This window comes from Clarias gariepinus, chromosome 25, assembly GCF_024256425.1.
Source record: "Clarias gariepinus isolate MV-2021 ecotype Netherlands chromosome 25, CGAR_prim_01v2, whole genome shotgun sequence".
In the NCBI taxonomy this organism is placed as follows: domain Eukaryota; kingdom Metazoa; phylum Chordata; class Actinopteri; order Siluriformes; family Clariidae; genus Clarias; species Clarias gariepinus.
Genome location: NC_071124.1, coordinates 9447503 through 9475159, shown reverse-complemented (window position 1 = coordinate 9475159; position 27657 = coordinate 9447503). Strand labels below are relative to the sequence as shown.

Sequence of the window (27657 nt, the reverse complement as noted above, 5' to 3'; positions counted from 1 at the left end):
CTGAAGGTGACAGTGCTAACCATGCAGTCACTGTGCCGCCTAATTATAATCGTTGTGGGTTTTTTTTTTTTTTACTATAAAACTTTTTAAATAACAGTTTGCACTTTAGTAAATGCCACAAATTGTGCTATTATTATTTTCTTTTTTTTAGTGTGAAAGTAAGCAGGGTTAGTTTTTATTGTTATTATATATTTATTTTATACTTTATTAAATTTAACAAGACCCACAAGTTCCAAGTAAAAAAAAAAAGAATTAGAATTAAGACGTGGGATTTATTATATAGTATTATAGTTTGAAAAATCTAGTAATATTAATAAAACCAGATGAATTATTGGGCTGTTGTTAATCAGTAATCTAGAGGTAATCAAGTGTAAGTCTATTTTAAAGATTCCAGTGTGGGTCACTGTGAACAAATTGCACGAATAGATGTGTAATATTGACTCGGTCAGATCCACGCGGGTGGTGTATTCCCACTGCTGGAATGTTTGTTTTTTTCTGAATCGTCACATCCGTCAGCTGGGACTTCAGGAAGTTCTCCCGGGCAAACTTTGGAGCTGTTGCGTGTGTTTGATTCCCCGCGACTTCACTCGTTACTCGGAGGCGTCAAACAATGGGCGAGTCGCGCGGACTACGGCTCGACTTCAGCTTCTGACCCGCGCCGGATTTTCTTTCCTGCTTCAACCCCGAGTCGTTACGATGTCTGTGCGCAGTTTGCCGCTGCTGTGTCTCTGCTTTTGGAGCTCGCAGTCACTTTATCAAATCCCTCTGAAGATGTTCAGCGGAAAGTTGGACTCGGCGGCGCTGCTGGAGCTCAGCGTCCTGAAGAGGAACCAGAGCGCGTCCGGGACCGGCCTGTCTCTGGCATCAGATCCGGCGGGAAATGTCCAGTTCCTAAACATGCTGGATAATTTAGAAGGGGATGCTGGTCGGGGATATTATTTGCAGATGATTATCGGGACGCCGGGACAGACGGTAAGCCTTAATACCGTGATTATTAGTTAATAAATGTTTGTGTATATAAAACACTGCTTAAGTGGGACATGTTTTCGTCACACATTTTTTTTATTCCATCACTTCACACAAACACACATTGTTTATATAAGATTTAGAGTAAACAAAATTTTTTTTTTTTAAACAACCTCAGCAGCAACCTCATTTCCCTCTCGTCTGTTCCAGTCACTCAGCATTCAAAACCACCAGTGTATTTACTGTACCCCCAGCCTCATCCACTGCACCTGTCTCAGAGTGTTTCATGACTTAACTTAGATTTTTTTTTATTTTATATTTTTTATGCTGGAATGATTCATAGGTCACTGTGTGACTTCACAAACAAAAACATTCATCTGAAACCTGTCATGTACAGGGACTGGACTGAAAATAAGAGTATTTCAGGAAGCATGGACAAACTTATCTAAAAACTTAAACAAATACTGTAGATGCTGTTTAGTCTAAAATTCGGTAACTTCTTTTCATTTCAATACACATTTATAATCAATGCTTAAACTTCTTCAACAGTAAAATAAAGTCCTTAAGGCCGTGTTTTTAATGAACATAAATCCACCATTCATATATTAACTTATCTTGATTTAACTTATCAACATTCTGCCTATTTATTAGTGCCAGTTATTCAGTTTTTTCTTTTAAAAAGAAATTGATTTTTTTTTTTGCCATTTATGTCTATTTAATATAATTACACAAGCTTTATATTCAATGTTAATTTGATTAAATGGTAGGTTGTGAAATACACCGCTATAACAAATGTAAAAAGAAAATGGATAATTACATGTATCTTACTGTAGGTTTAGTTGCAAATGCTAACAAAAACAGTAACAATATAAAATGTCATTAAGTGTTATTTGCCACTTTGAGACCCTAATAATATAATTTTTTTTAGTAGGCTTACAACAATGTGACTTATAGTTGTATTATTTTTATGAACATTACAAATGTAAATTTTAAATCAAAATGTTTTATATACATATAATTTCTATAAGTATTTATAAAAAAACTTTTTTTGTCCCTTTACCCTTTTAAAATATTGTCATTTTCCCTAGTATACATAATTTGGGGGCATTATTAACATCTTAGTTGGTGAGGTATTTATAGCCAAATTGTCTTTTGTTGGCTGTACATTCTCTTTGCCAATTAAAATGTTTTGTTCGGTTATAATGAGACTGGTCTGTTTTTGTTTATCAGATGAAATTTAAGTTGATAAAATGTTAAAGGAAACACATTGTGTAGTCAGGTACAGTAAAGCCAAATTGGGTGACCCAACATATCAGGTCTGATGAAGCTCTCAGTTGGATGACAAAAAGTGTCTAGTCCATGAACCATCTACTGTATTTCAGACGACCTGGATTTCTGAAGGATAGGGATAAGAATTACGATCCTGGTTTTGTGGTACTGAGAGCAGCATGGTGCAGCATGTGATTACACAGACTATGCTTGTCCCCCTTGGGGAACACAAAGGAAACCAAGACTTTCCTTCATATGTCTGATGTGGGCCTGAAAGCTCACTCTCACATGAGTTCACATGATTGCCAGGCAGGCAGCTGACTGAGATTACAAGCAAAGGGACCAGGAAAAGGGAACATGGTTTATTCGCCTAACACCTCAATGTCTCAGTGCTGTATGCACTTTCTTTAGAGGATGAAATGATTACTTGTGGGACATGGTTTTTAGATGATTAAAATAACTACAAAACAGGAAACCAAGGATAAAAATAAATAAATAAGGACCCTGATTGTAAATCCAGTGCACTACATATAAACAGACACAAAAACATCAGCATGGATGTGAAGTATATGAGACATCCTATAATGAAGCAATATTACACAAGAGTGAGTTCTGTTGTGCTGAATATCAGCATGGCTGTCACAGCCATGCTAATAACCAGCACAACAGCTTGACCTCGAGTATGATATTGCTTTTATACAACAGTTCCACAAATACTGTTTATTATAAACAAATTATGATTTTTTTTTCAAAATTTAACCAGCTATTTTACTCCACCATCGAAACGACTTGAAAGGAATTGCTAAGCAAGACATAACGTTATCAGGTGTGTTTTCTTGCTGAAAGTGATTCTGTGACTGGTTTTTAATGTGGATTTTGCCAGGCAGCCGCTCTCTCCTCATCCCAGTACAGTGGACTATACCGACCTACTTTCACTCCTTTTGGGTCCCTGTGCTGTTCTATATCACCACTCAAGGAATGCGCTTTTTACTAACTTGTATAATTTTGGGTATATTTCATAAAAAAGTGCAAAAAAGTTATTTCTCAAAAGAACAAATAGGAATTCAAGATATTAAACTCCTTCCATGTAACATATCTGCTAAGCTTAAACTATTTTTTGTCAACTATGTTGTTCAATTGCCAAAGACCCTCATCAAATGATGTCATTTTGTTCTGTGGCATATATTTCATTCACACTAGTTTTTTTTTTGTCTGCTTCTCCAAATATACTTCCCTTCTTTCAGGATCAACGTCCCACAATTACTTCTCTTTTGATCTATTTAAAATAAAATATAATAAATAAATAATATAATTAAAGATGTATTGTTGAGGAAGAAAGTGAAAGTGTACCCATATATAAATAATCTGTCCTGTGACCTACTGTATATTGACTAAAACCGTAATGACGCAGGAATGACAGCTGATTATGTACAGTACACTACTGGGTAACATGGTTGACAATTTCCTTATTTCAGCCCATAATTTCACTTTGCCATTATTTATTTAACAAATATGTGGGTAATACTGAGTACCCCATAATTCAATGCTGTAGCTTGTAAGAGCCACAATTAGCAGAAATAACTTGAAGTAACCTTCTCCTGTCTATCGCATCAATGTGGAGGAATTTGGTCTCATTCTTCTTTATAGCATTGATTTAGTTCATCAGGTGTTTGGGTATTGGCTTATGCACAGCTCTCTTAGAGTCCAGCCACAGCATTTCAGTTGGACTTTGACTGGGCCATTCTAAAACCTCGATTCTTTTATTATTCAGCCAGTCTGATGTAGTTTTACTGGTGTGCTTCGGGTCATTGTCTTGTTGCATGACCCCAAGCTTTAGGCTTACAGTTCCATCTAGTTCACGTTCAACTTAATGCCTGCAAGGTGCCAAAAGATTCGACTACAAAACAAGCCCAAACCACCTCTTTACCACCGTTCGTATAAGGTGTTTTTGCTGAAAAGCTGATTGGTTTTCACCACACGTGGCGCTGGGCATTACAACTCTGTGGTCAACTCTACCTTTTTGTCCCGAGACATTGTTCCAACTGCTTTGTGATTTCTCCTGGCAACCCTTCCAAATAAACCATACTTGTTTAATCTTCTTCTAATTGTGCTGTCATGGATATTTAAAGCGCTTAATGAGACCTGTAGGGTCTAAGATGAAGCTCTTGGGTTTTCCCTGACCTTGGGGTTAATGTGCAGGGACGTCCACTCCCGACAAGTCTTTTTGGCTTCATTTTTGTTAAATAAATAATGTCAAGTTGAAATAGTAATTTGTTGTTCGTCTAAGGTTGTATTTGCCTAATACTGAAACCCGCTGAAATCAATGATGCTTTTAACAGAACAAGACATAAAATTGAAACAGGGCGCACTAACTTTTACACATAACTGTAGCCTGTGACAACGAACTATTATAGATAAAATATTTACGAAAAATGAGAGAACACTTACCACAGTGTGCTGAAAAAATGTATGCCTCAGGGAAGAATGATCATTTGATGCTGGTCACATGGCTTTGGGACAAATCATTTTTGAGTTAACGGAGGGAGTTCTGTTCGTAATATAGCTGACAACATTGGTGGATTTTAATACATTGATGTATTTAAATTATTTATATTGTTATTTTAAAAGCAAGAAACTCTTAATTGCAAAAGTAGACGTGACCAAAACCGGCAGTTTGGCAACATTATGCCAATTCTCAAGAATCATAGGAGAAATAATGTTTACTTTATTACAAAGTGAGGAAACAGCCAAGTCATTTCCTTTTCCTTATTTTTCCTAAGACCAAGAGCAGATTCCTGCTTGCTAACACGTGATTTGTGCAGATTATGCGATCTGCGTGTCATGTGAATGCAGTTCCAGTACATCATGATTTTGTAAATTGCTCTGTCTGTGCTGCTCTGTGTGAAATCTTCATTATCCAGTCGCTTCTCCTCTCGGTCCTCTCATCTTCTCCTTAGATGACTAAGCAGGCTGACCCGAATGATGCGAGCATTTAAAACCCGATCCGAGATCCTCAATGGATATGTAATTAACGGTACTTATGTTAATTGACACCGGGCTTTTTAAACAAGCCACTAATTGTTGAATCTGTCGAGGTCTGCCGAGGCGACGGCTGGAGTGGCTCACATCTGCTAATTGTTACAAACAGGTAGCAGATGCGTGCACGGCGACAGAGAGCGCCTGCCAATTAGCCAAGGCATCTTGATGTGGGCCGATTAGCCTAGCGTGCAAGGCGCTGGAGTGGGAGGATGAAGAGAAGTGGAAGGGAGGGGGATCAGAGGCACATTTGGTAGGCAAGTAAACAAGATATCAGCCAAGGGAAGCTAGATTTTAGGGCTATATTTACAAGTCTGTACAACTTAACATAAATAAGTCTAATGGTCTGGTACCCCAGCTTTTAGTGGACGTAATAGTGGAAGTCTCCACAAATCATATAGAATGCTTTGCCAACATTTTCATTCCCCTAGAATTGATCAGACTTATCGAAGAATAAATATATCATACCTTTTAAACAGTGACTTTTCATAGTCAAAATGTATTATTAATTAATATGTCTGTATGTCAATTTAACTGTATGGGCGGATTGCAAACCTGATTTATTTTCTTACATAATTCTTGAATCATAGTGATCCGTGGTCATAGGGTTTACCTGTAAGAGTGGTCATCCAAGATTTCTTAGAAAACCTCTTAAAGTCAGTACAGTTTTACACTCACCATTAGGGGGATTTACCCAAATATTAAAGAAAAGGCAGGTTGGATTCATGCATTCATGTTGTTTTGAACAAATTCTGACCGTACCATCCAACTGTTGCAACAGAGATTGAGACTCGTCAGACCAGGCAACGTTTTTCCAGTCTTCTGTTGTTTACTTTTGGTGAGGCCATGCAAACTGTAGCCTCAGTTTCCTGTTCAAGTGCGGAATCTGGTCTGGCCTTCTGCTGCTGTAGCCAATCTGCTTCAAGGTTCAACGTGTTGTTCATGCACTTTGGCATACCTCAGTTGTAACAAGATATTATTTTAGCTACTGTTGCCTATCTATCAGCTCCATTCTTGCCATTTTCCTCCTTCCGTCTGGCAACAACAAGGCATTTTTTCGCCCAGAGAACTGCCACTCGCTGGATATTTTTTTAAGAACATTCTCTGTAAACCTTAGAGATGGTTGTGCAAAAAATCCCAGTAGATCAGCAGTTTCAGAAACACTCAGACCAGCCTGTTTGGCAACATGCCATGTTTAAAGTCACCTTTCTTCTTCATTCTAATGCTTAGTTTAAACTTCAGCAGATTGGCTTGACCACGTCTATATGCACTGATCTACATGCACTGAGCTGTCGCCATATGGGGATGGTTTCACTTGCCCATAAAAATGATCTTTGATTCGGCTGATGCAGATAGTTGATGTTCTCTGATGACTTGTGACTGCAGTTACTCAATAGTTCAGGACTAAAATTACAACGAACAGTTTTTTATCTGAGCCTCTAATAACTAAAGTGAACTTTATATGAACTTGCACCTCTCCTGTTATACTGAACTTTCAGCCTCCTTACTCTTAGGGAGGATTGATCTGCAGACATACTATCTGCCATCACCTAAATTAGGATGGTTTCCCTGTTAAGTCTGGTTCCTCTCAAGGTTTTTTCCTATTCCATTGTCAGCAGATCATCTTGACCATGTCTATATACCTACATGCAGTTATTGCCATATGATTGGCTTGATCAGATATTTGCACTGGTCAAGTACTTAGTAAAGTGGCTGGTGAGTGTATAACTCTCATAGATATTTAGTAGACATTGTCACAAAACAAAATTATCAGAATTTAAGCTCCAGTGGAACGGAAAAATACCCTGAGACAACATGAGGAGAAACATATGGCCTCATTTTTTTTCAAGTTAATTAAAAGTAATCAATAAAAATCCTGTAATTTTAGAAAAACCCTTCAAATCTTCTCATGCTCTTGTTGATTCATTTAAAGTAGACTGACTAGTGGAAACCTTTCCTGCTATTCATTATAAAGCAAGACTTAATTGTGTAAAGCTGCTCTGAATCAATGACAATTGTTAAAAGCGTTATACAAATCAAATTGAATTGAATTAATAAGACCAGTCATATGATTAAAATTTCTGTTGAATAAAGGTAATTCAGAAATTTAAATAATTCCATTTTCATTGTACTATTACTATTTACTGTCCAATCTGTTATGTCCCAAGCTGTAAGCCTGTTCACGCCTTTAAATTATGAGGAAAACTTGCGTATAACGGTATATGGTCTAACATTCTTTCGAAAATATACCCAAGCGTTCTTTCTTAGAGTACTGACAAAATACTCGTATTTTACAAGAGAATCTCCTTTTCCATGTCTTTTTCTAAACTTATACAATAGGTGGTGCATGCTATACTGCCACCTACTGGACTGGAGAGTGGAGGAGATAAAAAAAAAAGGCACTTTGTATGAGACCTGACGTTTAAACGATCAACAACATGACTTGCACAGCGCTGTAATGGTTACTAGATATTCAAGAAATAAAGCTGTTTGAGATAAACCAGACAGTAAATGTTTGTGCTATTAAATAACATTAAAATATAAATCCACCAACACCCCAAAATCTACTGTAATTGAGTTGAATCAACAGAATACACTCATTTAAACAGCAGGGCATTTATTAGACATGAGTGCAATGCAGATAGAAATCTGAGCCTTATCTGTGTAAAGTTTAACCCGGAAAAAGAGGGAAAATTAATGGGTACGGGATTAAATTCCATAGAGCAGTTGGCTCAATCATGCATATTAACAGAAGAATGACATTTGAAATTCCTAGATTCACTCGTACAACTTAACTGTTTTTTTTTTCCACACTTGTGTGAAAAATGAGGATATTATTTAACCCCCCCCATCAACGTAATAAGGAATTCTGAAGAGAAGACACTGTACATAAGGAACCATTCGTCATTACGTCACCTCGGTTGCTTGAATAAAATCAGCATTTTTATTTTCCCTCTCCGTATGGTTTGATTGAGATAATAAGCCATTAAAATGAACGGCGGCGTTGAAGAGCTTAACTGATTTGAAATGGGACAATGGGAGATGTTGGCGGCATAGTGGAGCCCAGAGTCAGTAGGTTTATTATGATGGAGTTAACGATGAGGAATGTCTGTAATGGCCCCTCTGCCCACTCGGCAAGATGGCACTGCTCCGTTATCTCATTAGTTCTCCCTCGTTGAGCTGGTGCTCAGACAACATTATTCTGACTGCTGCAGCTTGCTTGCACGCGTCTGCCAAAACAGGAGCATATGTGTGGTGTGTGTGTGTGTGTGTAGGGGGGGAGAGAGAGAGAGGGCTGTGCCAGCAGAGTCCCTGAATGGGATTTTCACAGTAGCTTGATGGTTAGTGTGTTGGAAAATTTGAGTAGGGTTTAGATCATTAGCTTTGTGTGTGTGTGTGTGTCTATAAGGGTGAGTTTTTATATCTTGGTGGGGATCAAATGTTTCTACAAGGATATTTGTGAAGCACCATTTTGATTTTGCGGGGACTCGGCTGGTCCACATAAGGATTTTTTTTTTTTATTCATATTTTTGAAGCCTTAATTTAAAACCTGAATGTGCTATAATATTTGTTTTGCTTACTGAGAATATATATCAATCTCCATATGATGTAGCATAAATTAGGTACACCAATAAATCTGTCAGTGGAAGGTCCTCACAAGGCTGGTACAACAAATGTGTGTGAGGGATTCAGATTTAGGAAATCTAAATGAATAAAACACTTCTCTTTCTGCACAAAGTGTCACTTGTTCTTCCAAGTTTGCAGTTCTAGTTCCACTTTGTGAACTTTACTGAAAGCTCAGTTTAGGCGTGGGAGTCGAGTCATAAAATGATTCATCAGATTTACAATGCTCATGTTTGTTTGTTCTTTTTTTTTTCTTCTTTTGTGCTTTCAGCTGAATATCCTTGTGGACACTGGAAGCAGTAACTTTGCAGTAGCTGCCGCACCACATCCCTACATCTCAACATACTTCAACAGAGCACTGTAAGGTCATGACTCTTGTCTTTAGCTTGTTACAAAATTTTATCCTCTGATAGAACGTTAAAGTCGACTACCTTTCTTTAATCCAATGAGTCAAACGGCCTGTTGATCATAAATAGATTTTATTGCTACAAACTACTTAGTCAAACCAAGTAACGGTTTCAACAACTTGCAACTAAAAACGTAGACCTACCTTCTACTTTTACCTATTAGGGATTGTTGTTCAATGTACTCAATAATAATAGATTATTTTGATTTCGCCAGTAAGGTTTTTTGCATAGAAAGCGTTGATGAGCTACCATTTTTTCATTTTAGCAAACCCTGAACCTCTACTTTAGAAGTGTAGCAGTTTTCTTTAAACAGAGACTGAATGAAATAAGAGTTCCCTGAATGCTGCACAGACTTGAAATGACTCATCCTGGTGCCCCGCTTCTGTAGGAAATCTCTTCGCACGGAGGCCCATGTACTCCGATTGGGATGTGTGTGGTGACTGAGGACAGTTCCACTTGACCATGAAGATGGTCTTGGACTAGGCTGATGCAGACGGCTGTTCTCTGATGACTTGATTCCAATCCTTTAGGACTAAATTTCCAACAAACAGATTTGTACCGTAGTCTCCAATAATGAAGGTGCACTCCATATAAAACTTTTGTTATACTGAACTTACAGCCGCCTAACACAAAGTATGACTGCAAATCAATCCATGCTATCTGATCTCACCAAAATCAGGATGGGTTCCCCGTTGAGTTTGGTTCCTCACAAGGTTTCTTCCTATTGCCCTCTCAGGGGGTTTTTCCTTGCCATCGTCGACCTCGGCTCGCTCATCAGGGACAAACAAATCATTTTGTTTTACACACATTTCCTTACACTTTTTAAACTCATTTAATTATTTTTCTGCTTTTGTAAAGCTGCCTTGCGACAATGATCATTATTTAAAAAAAACGCGATATAAATAAAATGAAGTTGAATTTAATTAAATTGAATTTCAATTCGATTGAAATGGCATCACAACTGCTATGTATGTGCATCTCCAAAGAAGCCGAGTGATTTTTGTCAGATTTTGGTTGGTACTAGTGCTCGAGAGTATTAGCTCGCTGTTGTGTTTAAGACAATAACTTAGATGGAAGAGTCTCTAGAACGTATGCTAACGGCTAGTATGGCACAGTGCTTTCCAGCACATTTGCAAGTTGTAAGCTGTTTGTTTATGTGCATATAGACTTATAAACATACCGCTACGCTGTAAGCTAGTGTAAGATTTCCTTCTGTAGATAAATAATACAGGGGCATTTACGGTTTACTGTCGACCGCCCTAATGAAGTTAACTTAGATTTACATTTAGGCATTTGGCAGATGCTCTTATCCAGAGTGACTTACAAAAAGTGCTTTGAAGTTTCCGTCACTGGATAGATACTTACACTGGGTTACTTGGTTAATAAGTAAATCATACTCGACACACTATGCAACACTATCTACTGTCGTTAATGGCGGATCATACTAAACAACACTTTTTATACTTTACCCTAAACTGTATAAACTTTAACTTGTGATAAATAGTGTTATAAGGTAAAATTATAGCTGTTTCTTAGAGAATCACAGGTAATAGAATAATTCTTACATTTCACGGTAAAATGTCATTGATTTTGTGTGGTCTGTTGTCTTTCTTCCTATAAAAAGATATTTTCTATATAAATTCTGTCACAATGTGCTTCCACACCCCACATGGCTTTCTTGTTAATTCTTGGCACTTTATTTTTAATTTCTGGAAATGATTATTTGTAAAGTAAGTCTTTTTATGAGGAAATTCTTGAATAATTTATTGGCACATTAACCAAAGGATTAATGAAGTAATTAGCAAATAATTGTTGGATTAATTGGGAAAACTAAATCGTTAAATCGTCATTAATTGACTAATAAAAAAAAATGAATAGATTAATAAAAAAAAATAATAGCAAAATAAATAAATAAAAGTCAGTTGCAGTAGTTACTTTTGGAACATGTCCACCTTAAATTAACAACCTTCACTTTCTGAATGGATTAGAATAAAAAGAGACTTTTTGTCCTTGGACAGAGCCAGCATTAGAGCAGAGTCGGCAAAAAACAGTTTGTTAGATACCCCTGGGCGGAGCTGAACACATAGCTGGAGGAGAGTCTTCGCACATTATCTTCTTTTATTCCTGTTATGATGTCATAAGAGGGACAATTTGATTGCCATTTTTTAAGCCCAGATGTTGGCTGCCATTGTGTGACGCAATCATTTTAAATTAATCAGTAAATGCTTGATATTGTAAAGGCTAGGGGTGTGTAAAAAAACTGGCCATTACTATTTTTTCTGTACATCTTTGAACTAAGCAATGAAAGATTTCCACAGTAGCATCAACGGGTATCTGTGGTGCTTATCGCGGGGTGTTTTAATGGTGGAACTTTGTCAGCGGAAGTTCCCTTAAACGACCGTCCCTGCACATGGAGTGGAACACAGCCGCTATTTTCTTTGTCTGGACACACTTGAGTCCTATAGGAATGAATGCCCAAGATTCATCAAAAAGTGCATTTTGCATAATAGGTGACCTTTTAAATTAAGTTCTCTCACTGAATACTTTATACAGTATGTTAGACTTTGCAGCATGATTTACGCTTCCTTTCCCCTTGTTCCTCATTTCTCGTACAGAAATGGACTGTATTTAGCTGCAGTCGACCAGGCAAGCCCAAACTAACATTGCGTTAAGTCAAAAATTATGTACTGTACTGTACATGTGGCCTAGATAATAAGCAGGAGGTTAAGTTAGATTTTTAACAAACCAGCCCTACAGAACAATCTGGCGAGGTGATTGTTAAAGACCAGTGTAAATTTGGGACATTAGTAGGAGGAATGAATCAAGTCTTGTTTTGAACACACTCCTACTCTCTTGCTCAGTAGTGGGAAGAGCTGATTATGTTAGCTAAATTTACACATGGCAGCCAGTCTATGAACACAGTTCTGATAAAATTTGCTTCCGACTCTTACAGAGCTTTTAAATGTTTTGCCACAATTTGGTGTTTTTGTCTTTATTTTTAAGGTAAACTTTTCCTAAACAGGAGCATTTGAAAATGAACCTAAACACCTTAGCTCAGATGGAGTACAGATGCAGTACTAGATGACATAATTTGGGGTTGTTAAGTTTGTATTTCTATAGCGCTTTTGACAAAAGACACAGAAAAAGTCTTGTAAAAGGATTTTCGTGGTGTACTGTATGTATTTTGCAGTGTATAGTATGGTTTGAAACAGTCAGAGAAAGAAACTCTCTGAAACTTGATCCACACCCAATCACATACACAGCAAACAGTCCAGAGTTTGATTCAAGCAGATTAATCATTTCATCGATCATTTAAAACCCCAACCGTTAGTTAAACTATGCACATTTTGACAACAGGTGAATGATAAGATCACAAATTCTAATCCAAGCCTGTCTGCCCTCAGCTCCAGTACATATATACCAAGTGGCACGTCTGTGTCAGTCAGATACACGCAAGGTGACTGGGAAGGAGAGCTGGGCTCTGATTTCATCAGGATCCCTCAAGGCCCCAACGGCACCCTCATGATTAACATCGCCGCCATCCTAACCTCAGACAGCTTCTTTCTCCCTGGCATCAACTGGCAGGGTATCTTAGGACTGGCATACCCCTCACTAGCTCGGGTAAGACAAACGACAGAAGTGTCGTGCCGTGGAATGCTGATAAGGATGTGGGTGTGTGATGAACGCGTGTGTTTGTTTAAGTGCGGCCTGGTCTGTTCGATGACGTCGTAAACGAGCTGTTAAAAGGACAGGCTGATGTTTTCATATGAACTTATGGATTCATAACCTGCACCATGACAGTGTCGTAAGATGAGCGGAAATAACTAGCCTTGAAATCCTATTATGATTAATAAATGTATTTAAATTTAAGCAATCATTAGTATCTAATTCAGAAAGTTACACAATATTTCTACTACACAGAGTAAAAATAGTTGTTTTATATTTATAGCTTAATACAACTATAATCAACAAGGGAATCAAAACAGTCATCATTGCTTTTCCTTTCAGCCTAATCCATCTGTGGAGCCCTTTTTCGACTCGCTAGTCAAGCAGATAGGCATTCCAGATGTTTTCTCTCTCCAGATGTGCGGAGCGAGAATCTCCACCAGCACTGCCACCAATCCCGCAGATGGCAGTTTGGTGAGTTTTAACTGTTTCACTCAAGTACGTGCTTCTGTATTTACCCTGAACTGCAACAGCTGGTGCAGCTGGCAACAGTTGGCACAATTTCAAGCTAAAGCTCCATAGGAGCTCTTTAAATACACATCTAAATACAACCCAAGGTGTGGTCTACTGACGTCGATTTCGCTTTATACAACATAATTTCACAATAAAATTTATGATCTTAATTCATCATAATTTATGGATTTATAACTTGCTTTATTTAGGTTTGTTTTAACCTGTATGTGTATCTGAAAAGACAAATTATTTAATCTTCACGGTTTATATGATTTGTAGCCGTTCAGTCTTTTTTGATCACCATTAGCATTTTGATGTTTGATGTGAATTTAAGGTGTTCCGAATATTTGGTAGATCCATAAAAACAGCCCTAACCTGTCCCTAAGACCTGGACATTGAGATCCATAAAGGCACTGCCATTAGGAAATAATGTTTCAGTGTATTTGGTCAGCAACAGAATTTAGGTAGGTGGTCAGTAACATCCTCATGAATGACAGGACCCAAGGGCTTCCAGCAGAACATTGCCCAAAGAATCACAATGCCTCTGCTGGCTTGCCTTCTTACCATAGTGCATCCTGGTGCCATCTCTTCCCCAGGTAAGTAACACGCACACACTTGGCCATCCACGTGATTCATAAGATCCTTCTTATCCTTCTTCCATTGATCCGTGGTCCAGTTCTTTTGATGGTGGACACAAGTTGCCTGTGTCTGGTCTAAGGCTACACTGCAAACTGTGATGCACCATATGTTCAGACACCTTTCTACTGAAACCAGCATTAACCTTTTCACTCCCCATGTACGTCAATGAGCCTTGGCCACCCATGACCCTGTCGCTGGTTCACTGGTTTTTCTTCCTTGGATCACTTTTGGTAGGTCCTGACCACTGCAAACCAGGAACGTCCCACTAGGTCTGCAGTTTGTTTTCAAAGAATTGCTGTGACCAAGTCTTCTAGCTATTACAATTATCACTCATAAATTACGCTTGCCCATTTCATGCCAGCAGATAATCAATGTTATTCACCTCACCTGCCAGTGCTTATAATGTTGTGCTTGAACAGTGTATATTTACAGTGTTAAAACATTTTCCTTGTCTTATATCTTTTATTAAACATTAAAATCATTTATCATCAATTTTTATTTATATTTTTTAACCTTGACCTTGTTCATGCATGACCAGAACACCTGGCACAACTGGCAGCAGTTTGCATAATGCCAACCTGAACCAGTATAAATGGAGCAGCTCCACCCTGCATCATTCCTTGAGGCCAGGTTTAAACACTAATAAGCCATAAGTGGGCTGGATTTTATCACAAGGATCAAATTATCCTGCTGCCCAAAATCGTATAAACTAAAAGCCCTCAAGGGCAGATGAGATTCACCAGCTGCATCTTAAAGAAACATGAGAGCTCACTGAATCCCCATGTGCCTTACTGTAGCTCCACGACACACACACACACACACACACACACACACACAGAGGAGAGAGCGCATCGTTAGTGAGTGGCTAATTAAGCTACAGAGAGCCTCCAGCTGAGCGCACGGTCTGTTAGCAATATGGAAGTGTTTAAAGTGGAGGCGGCTGGTTCACCTGTTGAGATGAGCAGATGGATGATATGAATCTGTGCTCTTGTTTGTTTCTCCTCCTACTTCACCGAAATATCTCTTTCTCACTAAGATAATCACGGGATACAAAACAAAACGAAAACGCAACCTCTTGAGTCTCTCCTTTTTTTTCCCTGCCTGTATGCAATTCTGATCCAATTTGGATTCAACTCATACACACCTCCAGTTCTCGCTATTATCTTACACGGCGTCTATACTGTATTCTTTATTCCTCAAATCAAATTGTCGGTTATCACCTCATTGTGCTACATTCGCCATTGTGTTTTAACAGGATCAGTGATCAGCACTCTGTAAGGATGAAACCGCTCCATATGGAGATGCGCCCACTGCTCCACACTGGATATAGTGTCCTTGGGATCCTTTTTACTTTCTTCCAAACATGAGCCAAATTATAACCGGAGTGATCTATTTCGGGTTCGTCGGACCGGTTGTTCCGAAAGACTCCCGATTTGTCTGAATGCTTTCAGACGTGCGACTCTGTGCTCGTTTTTAGCAGAGAGTTCTGCGTGGGGTGTCGGAATCGAGGCGACTGAGGAGAACTGCTGTTCCCACTGCTCTCTCCCACTGCTGACTACCTGGCTTCCTCTCTTCCCTTCCTTATCATTAGTCTGGGAGCATGTGGCGCACATGTCTGGGGATGATTCGTTGTGTTCAATGAACGTTCCACTAGTTTTTGTACGAGAACATTTTTATTTTTTTTCTCCCAGAATATAATACAACCAGGTTTAAAAAAATAAAATAAAAATGTATTCATTGCTAAAGATTTATTTGAATTGTAAAGCTATAAATTGTACATTGTCGATTTTGATTCATTTGATTTTTGGGCATGGCAGTTTTTTGATTGAAATGGATTCAATAGCACTAATGTTTATTGTCTGTTTATCTCAAGCTGCTTTATTTAATATTTAAAAATATCAAACTTATATGATATTATCTACTATATCTAATTATAATTATAATTATATCTAATACTGGACAATATGGCTGCACAGTTTAATAAAAAAAAATAAAAAAGAATCATATTGTGCTTTAATTTTAGCTTATATTTATTTTTTCATTTTATATTCAATTTTAAATACATTTGTCTAAAATGCTGCTTATCCTTCTTATTTTTTATTTTGTTACATCTTTAAGATCATGGGAGGACTCGAACCAACTCTGTACCATGGCTCAATGTGGTACACTCCCGTCGTGCAAGAGTGGTACTACCAAGTGGAGGTCTTGAAACTTGAAGTTGGAGGCGAAAATCTAAACCTGGACTGCAGGGAGGTATCTGACCTTATTTGCTAGATACATGCTCTATATATCTTTTTATTTAGTAGAGACAGGACAGCTTAGTTTTTTTTTTTTTATCCCTGTGCATGTACTGGCCTAGCCATCCCATTTTAAATAAGCGAGGGAGAAGCACATTATGTTAAAAGTAAAATAAATGCATTTTGTTCGAAAATACTTATTAAAGGCTTGGCTAAGATTGTTCTCTCCAAGGTTACAGACAGTGAGAGAATGAAAAGCTTAGCATCAAATTTCCTGTTGTGTGAATATGAGAACTTTGTTTGTTTGTGAAAGCTTGAGAAAAGAGAAAAAAAGCTTTTGTCTGCTACAGGCCTTGACTAATTTCTGTATATATTTTGTTTTCAGTACAATTCAGACAAAGCCATTGTGGACAGTGGGACGACGTTATTGCGTCTTCCTGAGAAAGTATTTGTTGCTGTCGTGGAGGCTATTGCTCAGATGTCAATGGTATGACCATGGGTATTTATCCGAAATGTTTAGATATTATTGGTGTTTCCACATTTTTTTTATTCAAACATGAAATCCAATTTGTTGCTAATATATTATTGTTATTATTATTATTATTATTTTATTTTTTTTTTTTTTTATTATAATTATATAACAAGTCAGCAGTTAAGAAACGGAGTAAATTTTAACTGATGCTTTAAAATCCCATTCATTTTCAATGAAGCAAATTTGGGGCCGGTTTGGAAGGGGTTAATTAATTTTGAGTGACCTGATCATTCTAGCATAGTACAGATTTTTAAGCTGCTCAACAAGAGTTGTCTCATTTTTCTGATTGGACCAAAAATAAGTGAGTTAGGGCCACTGGAGCAAAGGGGTTCAGCGTGAGTTCCAAACAAATCATTATAACTTAAAAATAGTGCATTTTTTATTGATACATTGGAATTGATAAAACCCAGAATTTTGGGAAAAACCATTGGTTCACACCCTTAGAAAAGTAATAGCAGCCTATTCCCAATGGGAGGAGGGATTTTGCCAATTTGCAGGCCACCTTCATTTTTATCCAATGTTTTCATACAGAAAAAGTAGAATAATAATTATAATTATTATTATAATAATAACGTTTGGTCCCCTAGTAAATATCCCTGGTAATAGTGAATTTCTTACAGTGCAGTTGTACAGTAGCATGTTAATAACCAAAATCTGATGTATGAATAATTCAACTATGTTTTTATGGTTGTGTTTCTCAAATGCCCTAAAAGCATGGCTGTCTTAGAATTTTAAAGCACAACCTCTCCTCTGTTCTGCTGCAGATCCAGGACATCTCCTCTGGTTTCTTCTCTGGGACCAAGTTGGCATGCTGGGTGAAAGGAGAGTCACCGTGGGGATTCTTCCCTAAAATCTCAATCTACCTTAGAGCAACCAATACTAGCCAGTCATTTCGCCTCACGATTTTTCCACAGGTCAGAGTCATACTTGTGTGCTATAATTGTTTTTTAAAGACAGCGATGATCTTTAGTATTTTTGCCACCTCTCAGCATACATCTTTACATTTTAATGTGGGACAGTGTGAAAGCTACACAGACCTTTAAAATATCTTCAGATTATTTGTTAAGATAATTCCCCTCGTCAGCCTTTATTAGTTCACTGAAACTGTGTGAAAAGTTTTACAGGTTACAGATATTGCTGATTTCAGCCTGGAGCGTAGACAACTACAGCATTTTAACCTTTAATAGTTAACTGAACGGTGTAAAAATATTAGCACTGTGTAGCAATGTTAGCTAAATGAGGCTAAACTTTCCAGAATAAACTGGGATTCATGTGTTGTAAATGAATGTTTTCTTGCTGTACAGCTAAGATTTGTTAGTTGTTTGCTAATCAGCTAACAGCCAGGCACCAATTAAGATTTTTTTTTTTTTTAGTTTTAGACTTTTTTTTATTACAGTTATTACTAGTTTTAGCCTAGAACATGGAGAATTACAGAATTTTCATGAGGTCAAACTGAACTTTTTTTTTTTCAATAACAAATGCCCAATATTAGTACTAAAATTGAACACCATATAGCATCAGAGAAGCGGGTTGTAATTCTAGGCTTGCTTAAGATGCACTTGTGTCCTGCTATAATTTTTCGCCATGAAAAGTGATTAATAATCCCGTTGTTTTCAGTTTCTGTACCGTCCTCTGGATAACACTCTTTCAGGAAACGTCAGGGACACCATATTTCTTCCTTAATTCACTCTGACATGGCTTCAACGAATTGGTGACCCAATAGGTTTACACTGTGAAGACACACAGTACTGTCCACCACCATCCTGGTGCTGTCTGCCGCCTACCTTATCAGGCCGACTCGAGGGCATCCCTGCATGTTTAAAACTTCGTTTACTGAGGAGCACGTTGTACATTGTTTTGTTCTGATTGCTTCGTCCGAGCGATAGTTACTACAGAATATTTGAGGCCTCTTCCGAGTGAATCGCCCTGTAAAATAATGGGTAAATGGCTGCAACTTGAAGAAGTGCCTCCACAAGGCTCATTTAAAAACTTTTCTCCTATGTTGTTAAAAAAAAAAAAAGATTTAAAAAAATACAATTTTATTTGTATAGTACTTTTGACAGTGGTCATTGTCGCAAAGCAGCTTTATAGAACCAAAAGGAAATTATGGAAATATGTATAAAACTTTATTAGGGAAACAACTGTAGGAGCCTATTGAGCTGTTGATTGTTACAAAGGTTAATGAATCATCTTCCATGTTATACTTTTCTCACTAGCATCTGCTACTCATCTGCTATTTGTGACCAGGGGTGCCCAAAGTTTTGCATGCCACTAATAATAAACAATAATGCATGCCATGTAATAATGAAAGCCAAAATTACAGTTTCAACCGTAAAAAAGTCCACAACATTTGTTTTTGTGCTTAGATGGGCTAAAAGTATTAGAAGCCCAGTTTTTTCCAGAAGCTCACTGTTCTGCCTTTCTTTTTCTTTTTTTTTTTTTGGACACCAGATGGCATGCGACTGAAAGATCAAGATGAATCATTTACAGCTCTACCTTAAAGATTAACCGAGCTAAATTGGCTGTGTGGTAGATGATTTAAAAGACTACGCTGCTGTGCCAAGCACCGGCAAACCTGTTATTGTGGATAAATGGAGGACTGAAAGAATCCTCTCATGTTTTAAACGGCAGTCTGTGAAGCGCCATATGCTCGAAAGCTTAAGTACCTCTGTAGCGCAGAAGGACTAAAAAGCGAGTTATGTTTTGTTGCGAAACAGATGATGATGATAATGATGATTACACCGCACCAGAGACAAAATAAATATGATTTGTACACTGGTTTGGAAATTTTCATATTTGGATTATCAGTTTTACGAAGGCTTAGAAAGTAAATCTTACTCTCTCTCACTCACTTATTCATTGCCTATACCACTTTATCCTGTACACAGGGTCGTGGGGAGACTTGGGGCACGAGGCGAGGTACACCCTGTACAGGGTGCCAATCCATCGCAGGTCACACACATACACACACTCACATGCTCATTCACACACTACGGGCAATTTGGAAACATCAGTTGGCCTAATTTGCACGTCATTGGACTGTGGGAGGAAACCAGAGTACATGAAGGAAACCCACCAAGCACGGGGACAACATGCAAACTCCATGTTCTATGCACACAGACCCCGAGCACCATCGAACACGAACCCTGGGGGGACACGGCTACAGTGCTACCCATCACACAACCGTGGAGCTATGTTCATGAACTATAATGTAGAATTTATTATGCATTTAATAATACAATAATGATTAAATCAAATAATGTTTTTATTTAAATGTCAAACAAGAGGCTGTCGAAGCATCGTGAATCAGGATATTTCTGACGGCTGTGAATTGCAGATAAATGCCCAATGTACAATGCTAATACTTCAGTCAAAGAGGCTTTACACAGCTGACAAAAACTTTTGCCGTTAGCTTTATTTAATTGGTAATTACAATCTGCAAGGAAAGTGGTTCTGATGCTATAAAGGTTGCAGGAATTGCATTCCTTTGTAGTTAATCCAAATTGTGACCAATCTCAGGGTTTACTATTTTGCAAGGTAAATAAGAACACCATATAATAGTGAACAAGATCAAGGTTAAATAGTGATACATGTTTAAAAGTAAAGTTACCTGTATTTATGCAACATTGTGTTCACAATCGCCTAACTGTTATATGAACCTTACAGTAAATTTTGAACACTAGGCGTATTCAAATGGCTGGTGTTGAAAAGCTTCTTCAAGTTTACTGCATTTTTTTCTTCCTGATTTATTTCTTTAATGTGGTCACCTCTTCTCCCCCATCCCATGGACACACCACCTGCGAAAGGAACTGATGGGATTGGATGCGTTGCTATTTGGGTGGCAGTAAAGGCTGAGGGCCTCAACGAACCAGACCCGGTCGGCAGAAGCTGGCTCTGGGGACATGGAACGTCACTTCTTTTGGGGGAATGAGCTTTGAGCTGAAGGTGGATCGTTATCAGTTAAATCTGGTAGGGCTAACCTCGATGCTCAGCCTCGGCTCTGGATCCATACTCCTGGATAGGGGTTGGACTTTGTGCTTCTTCAGAGTTATCCAGGGTGTGAGGCGCCAGGCCAATGTGGGGATATTCATGAGTCTCCGACTGGTTCCCTCAACATTGGACAAGAAGGTCGCCTCTCTACACCTAAGGGGCCATGAGGGGGAACCTCACTGTTGTCTGCTTATGCTCTGAACAGCAGTACAGAGTATTCTGCCTTCTTGGAGACTCTGAATGGAGCCCTGCATCGTATTCCAGTAGGGGAATTCCATAGTCCTGCTGGTGAACTTCAATGCACATGTAAGCAATGATTGAGGTACTTGGAGAGGCAGGGGTGGGAGGAATGGCTTTCCCGGTCTTAATCAGAGCGGCGTTTTTTTTTCTATGCTAGTTATGGGTTGTCCATAACAAATACCATGTTTGAGCATAGGGATGCTCATAAGTCTACATGGTACCAGACCAACTTAGACTGATTTTGTGATCGTATCAACTGACCTGCGGCCGTATTTCTCGGACACTTGGGTAGATGGGGCGGAGCTGTCAACTGATCGCCATCTGGTGGTGAGTTGGGTCAGGTGGCAGGGGAGGCCAATTTCGGGCACTAACAAGGTGCTTCTGGAAAAACATCCAGCACCTCAGAAGGGGGAAACGGGAACCCACCCAAGCTTGGTACTCTTGCAGAAATCCTGGAAGGGGCTTGGGAATATGCCCATCCAGTCTACATGTGTTTTGTGGATTTTGATTTTTTGTGGAGTTGGAGAAGGCATATGATCAAGTTCCCCCGGGATTTTCTGTGGAAGGTACTGCGGGAGTATGGAGTAAGTGGGTCACTCCTCAGGGCGATCCAATTCCTTTACGCCCAAAGTGAGAGCTACATTTGGGTTTTGGGCATTAAGTCGAACTTGTTTCCATTGGATGTGGGCTGTGCTCAAAACTAAGGATTGCATTGCTGTTTTTTGCAGATGTGGTCCTGATGTCATCATCAGTCTGTGACCTGCAGCTTTTGCTGGATCGGTTTGCAGCTGAGTGTGAAATGGGTATGAGGATCAGCACCTCGAAATCTGTGGCCATGTTTCTCAGAAGGAAACCAATGGATTGTCTAATCCAGGTAGGGAGCGAGTCACTACCCCAAGGGAAGGAGTTTAAGTATTTCAGGGTCTTGTTTACGAGTGATTGCACAGTGGAACGTGAGGTTGGCCAGAGAGCATTATATATTGCACTCGCTTTATCGCACTGTTGTAATGTTAAAAGCTCTCAATCTACCAGTTGATCTTCGTGCGATCCTCACCTATGGAAATTAAATTAAAATGTTATTTATCACATACACAGCCATACACAGTACGATATGCAGTGAAATGCTTATACGACTGTTCGTGACCATTAAACCCTAAATTATCAATAGAAATCAAAATAAATTAGGGAATGGAAATGAATAAAATATAGAGAAGATGATGTTAAAACAGAATGTAAAATATAAAATATGGGATATAGTAATGATTTTTTATTTTATTTTTTTTTTTATAAAAACAACCTAGCTGTACAAAATATACACAGTCTGTCCTGCATGTTGCTGTTCCTTAATCAGATAGTGATGTTTCCCGTAAAGATGCTCTCTATTGGTCCAGGAGTACAAGTTCCTGATCACCCTGGAGGGCAGTTTTAAGTATCTTAAGCGTCTGAGTTGATAGAGAGCTGCTGGGCCTTTTTTTACCATGGTGTTGATGTGACAGGACCATGATAGGTCCTGCGTGATGTAAACACCGATGTATCTTGAAGGTTGATGAAGGGGGTCTGGTAGTTCCTCTCCTTCTTAGTACATCAACTCTTTTCTCTTGCTGACACTTAGAAGGAGATTGTTCCTCTTGCACCAGTTCTCCAGATTTCCAGTCTACTCCAGGTAGGCCGTGTCATCATTGGAAGAGATCAGGCCCACTACAACGGTGTCTTTAGCAAACTTGATGATGGTGGTGGAGTTGGTAGTGGCCACGCAGTCGTAAGTGTACAATGAGTACAGCAGGGGGCTCAGAACACAACCCTGGGGGGCTCTAGTGCTGAGGCTGAGGGAGGCTGATGTCCGCCCATCCTTACTGCCTGTGGTCTGCCCCTCCGAGTGTCCAGGTGAGTGAGTGATGGTTGGAGGAGATGGGAGATGGCATCATCTGTGGAGCAGTTTGGACGGTATGCAAACTGAAGTGGATCTAGTGTGCCGGGTAGTGAAGAGATGATGAAGTCTCTGACCAGCTGCTCAAAGCACCTCATCACTTCTGAGGTGAGGACTACAGGGCGATAGTCATTAAGGGAAACAGGATGGGTTTTCTTCGGAACAGGAACAATGATGGACTCCTTAAAACATGTGAGGATCACCGAATAAGATAAAGAGAGGTTAAATATCTCTGTGAACACAGGTGCTAGCTGGTCTGCGCAGGCTCTGAGGACTTGACCTGAGATGTTGTCTGGCCCTGCTGCTTTTCTGCTCTTCACTCTCCTGAAGGCTCTCCTCACATCATGCTTGGAGATGATGAGCGCATTTCTGGTGCAGGCATTTTCTTTCTGTCTGCAGCTGATGGTGCCACTAGCATTAGCATTGCTAGCATTTTTACCTGCAGCCTCGAAGCGAGCATAGAATGTGTTCAGGTCGTCTGCCAGAAACCTGTTCGCGTTTGTCATATGGAATGTTGGTGATTTGTAGTCCGTTATTGTCCATAGTCTCTGCCACAGGCTCCTGGAGTCACTCTGTTGGAACTGTGACTCCAGTAACTAGTTTCCTTCTGTAGCGCCGATTAGCCACTTTCACCACCTTCCGGACATTGTATGACGCAGTCTTTTGTGGGTTTATATCACCCGATGCAACTTCTGCGTTATAGGCAGTGGTGCGAGATCTCGGAGAACGTCGCGGATGCTTTTATCCACCCACAGCTTCTGATTTGGAAACGTTTTGATAGACGTTGTTTGTACGGTATCATCCGATAATTTCCAGATAAATCCCACAACCGCTTCCATAAACACATTGATGTCATCAGAGCTTCGTTGGAACATGAGAGTCCTTTCGCCCCTGGTTGGGCAGGTTATGTGCTGATGAAAGTTTGGCGCTGTGCGTTTGAGGCGTTTGATTAAAGTCCCCCGCCACAATAAGCGCAGCATCCCAGTGTTATGTCTGGTGCTGTGTGAGTGCCTTATGCAGCTCGCATAAGGCAGTGTCCGTGTCCGCTTGAGGCAGAATATAAACGGCACTGATTATGACCGATGTAAATTCCAGAGGAAGGTAAAAAGGACGATATTTGATGGACAGTAGTTTCAGGTTAGGAACAATGCTTGCACTGTTGCACCAGCTGTTGTTCACCATTAAACACACGCCGCCTCCCCATGACTTCCCCGAGTCTTGTGTCCTGTCCACGCGGTGAACCGAGAAGAACTCAGCTCTCTGGATGGGGTGGTCCGGCACCGCTGGGTTCAGCCATGTTTCGGTGAAACAGAGGAGATTGCACTCCCGAATGTCTCTCTGGAATCTACAATCCTTTAATTAATTTCCTGTTTTAACAACTGCAGATTCTACTCTCATTTTAACACCAGTGTCACGGTCTACACTCAAGTGGGGTTTAAATCACCATGGACTAAACGGATGCTGTCCAAGAAATACGCCTTTGATGCAAAACTCAACTGAAGTATACATTGACGACAAAAAAACAGAGAACCAGGAATTAAGGAGAAGCAGCATTGGGTCATGACCAAAAAAGACAAGATCGCAAATATAAGCGTTTAGCGTTCCCTCCTAGAACTGCTACCCCCGCGACTGCGATTTTGGATTGGCGGTTGAAGATGGATGGATGGATAATGATTTAAGGTTATTGTTCCATTATCTCTGCAACTCCACCGGTATGATGCTATCATCACCATGAACAAGTTGCTATAGCATTCTTGAGGTTGAATGCTGCTTCTCATTTATTTCTTCAAACATACTGTTTCTCTGGTCAAAACATATCTTTTTTGTCGTCAATGTATACTTTAGTCGAGTTTAAAGGCATAGATTTTGCATCAAAGGCGTATTTCTTGAACAGCAGCCATTCAGTCCATGGTGATATAAACCTCATTCGACTGTAGACTGTGACACTGGTGGTCCAGCAGTTACCTGCAGGCGTTCCAGCCTGTGCATTTTGGTTCGTGGATTATTCCTGACCATCTGAACCAGTTTCCTCTCAACTCATGTTGATAGATTTTGGTGGAATGTCACTTCCTTCCAATAACCTTGTATTATGTCCCTTGTTTAAAATGAAAGTTTAATCTGCAGTTGTTTTTTAACACGAAGACATTAATTAGAGGATTGTAGATTTAAATAAGCCATTAATCATGTGTTCCATAAGGGGTTCTCTTCTGTTAAAGATGCAATTCTTTATAATTAAAAAAGACCAGTTCAGAGAAATCAATGAAAGCCCAATATTGCATGACATTCATGTCCATGTCCATAATAAGTGTTTGTAAACTTCTGACTGTAACTGTTCCATTATGTACTTTGTTCATTGTGGTTTGAAAAGAAGGTTTTGTCTGTCTGCAGCTCTACATCCAACTGATGGCAGACATGGACGGCACAATGGACTGCTTCCGATTCGGCATTTCCTCCTCCACGAACGGGCTGGTGATCGGAGCAACTGTCATGGAAGGTTTCTATGTGGTGTTCGATCGCGCCCAGAAGCGGGTCGGTTTTGGCGTGAGCACTTGCGCCCGTAAGGACATACATTACCTTTCATTATGGTAACTAAGCTAGTTAATAAAAAGTTTTCTGTTTTCCCAGGAGGATCTGTTCTGTATACAGAAATATACAGCAATGTTGAGTAAATTATTCGTAAAGATACAGTATTAGCTTGTAGCTAAGCTAATGTTGCAACAGGTTATTAAAAATACTCTAGAAAATTCATAAATTCATCTATTTGATTGGTGTGATTTCCAATCATTGCAGTGATAGCTCAGGAACCCAACTGATAAGACTGAAAAGATAGTGGCTAGAATAATTTAGTTAAAACATGCATAAATTTGAGTTTATTGTTTGATTTGTTGTTTTAATTTACTTTCCCATAATATTGTCCATGCTCTTCATTTTGGAGAGAGACAAACAGCAGAATCTGTAACAAATCTTTCAAATACATGTACATTTTTTTGTAGGTCATAATGCTATGCTAATTCATGCACTGACAATTTTAACTAGCCATAAGAAAAAAAAAAACTAAAGAATTTAAAGCGCGAACACTAATTTATTTAATTTTTTTTTCTACTCTGTTCGACACTACTAGAAAGTAACGGCTTTCCTGTGGCGGAGATAAGTGGACCGTTCCTAGCTGACGGTGTGGCGTCAGGCTGTGCAGACGGCTTTCGACTCAAGGAACCTTTAATGTGGGTCGTAGCCTACTCCCTGATGGCACTGTGTGCCCTGGTACTGCTTATCCTCCTGGTACTGATGGTTGTGCCGTGCAGGCACCGTGGGAGGGACGGAGAACTCACAGACGAATCCTCGCTAGTACGCAATCGCATCAAATGACGCCGCGCCAAAAAACCCAGCTCGAAGTAAAAAAAGACTGATCAGACCTCGGGCTGGGAAAACGACTGAAGGACACTTAACACTTAATAACTGAAATCAGGTTATTTGTTAATTGTTTAGTAATGGAAGTCTTAAAAGAGGACAGACTTGCTTTGAAGTGATAGCACTACTGATATGGGGTTAAGATTTTGGAAAATTTTTTTTTCTTTCACCAAAGAAGCTGTTGTGATTTCTCACAAACTAATGTAAAATGTAAATTATTTGCCACTCATAGGTTTCTGTTGATTATTGTTTAGGAATGTATAAATAATCTGAGTTATGACTGAAACACTGGAGAGCAGCATGGTAATGCAGCGGTAGTTGTAGTGTTGCCACCTCGCAGCTCAGGGGTCCTTGGGGTCTCCTTAACATCTGCATGGATTTTAACTTTTCTTCCTATCTGTACGAGTTCCATTCCACCCCCCATCAGTCCCCCACCCTCACCCTCACCCCCACCCCTCAGAAAAATGCAAGAAGAAGTGATTTAAATCTTAAATTGCACCAATAAATAAATGAGTGCATGCATGGTGTCCTGTGATGGACCGGCATTCTAACAAACAGACATGCGCATGCAGACATTCACACCCAGCGTTCCTGGGATAGGCCCCTCATCCACTGGGACCTCGGGATGAAAATGCTTCCTGAAAATTAATGAAGGAATTTAGCATTGGACATCACGACAAAAAACAGTGTTTTGTAAAATGTTTCACGCAAGAATTTCCGGGAAATTGATTACACTCATTTTTAAATAATGATTATGAAAAAAAAAATTACATGTCGTCAGCTAAGGTTAAAACACAGTATTTCACAATAAGAATTATTTGTAAAAATCAACAACTTTATCTTAAAAAAAAATCAGCAAAATGACGGGAGGTGTAGATCAGAAGTTAAGCTGAAATAAACACAAGATAAACAGATGCCGAAGAAATCGACTAGAAACTACAATATTGTAATGATGTTACTGAGGAAGTGAATAAAATTTTATAAAGGTCACATTTTTCTATCAACTTCTGTCCAATAGATTACACAGAGGAGCTTGAAATGAAGCTTCACCCCTCTGTCTTTAGATTTCAGTGCTTTATTTTAGATGATGTGAGTACTTGATTGTGTGTGATTATAGTAAATGTTATAATGTTGACATTGTACAGTGTGTAAATTTCAATCAAATCTTTATAAATGTTTTTTTTTCCCTTTCTACACAAAATG

General features: G+C 39.1%; 1 protein-coding gene across 2 annotated transcripts; it reads left to right on the top strand.

Annotated features, from left to right (window-relative positions):
• Positions 1-351: 351 nt before the first annotated feature.
• Positions 352-26902, top strand: bace2 (beta-secretase 2). 2 transcript variants are annotated; one of them, XM_053486760.1, is made up of 9 exons: positions 352-972; positions 9167-9255; positions 12707-12923; positions 13311-13442; positions 16239-16373; positions 16743-16844; positions 17654-17803; positions 25435-25603; positions 26168-26902. In XM_053486760.1, the coding sequence occupies exons 1-9, from the start codon at positions 427-429 to the stop codon at positions 26410-26412; spliced, it is 1785 nt and encodes a 594-aa protein (XP_053342735.1). In that variant the 5' UTR covers positions 352-426; the 3' UTR covers positions 26413-26902. The 2 variants fall into 2 exon arrangements, with proteins under 2 accessions (XP_053342735.1, XP_053342736.1); XM_053486761.1 differs by having other exon boundaries at positions 25435-25631; positions 26168-26256.
• Positions 26903-27657: the final 755 nt, after the last annotated feature.

Coding starts and splice junctions, on each gene's coding strand:
- bace2 (XM_053486760.1), top strand. CDS start 427: ATGTGTAATATTGACTCGGTCAGATCCACGCGGGTGGTGTATTCCCAC. Junction 12,924..13,310: donor CATACCCCTCACTAGCTCGG/GTAAGACAAACG, acceptor TTTTCCTTTCAG/CCTAATCCATCTGTGGAGCC. Junction 17,804..25,434: donor GCCTCACGATTTTTCCACAG/GTCAGAGTCATA, acceptor GTCTGTCTGCAG/CTCTACATCCAACTGATGGC.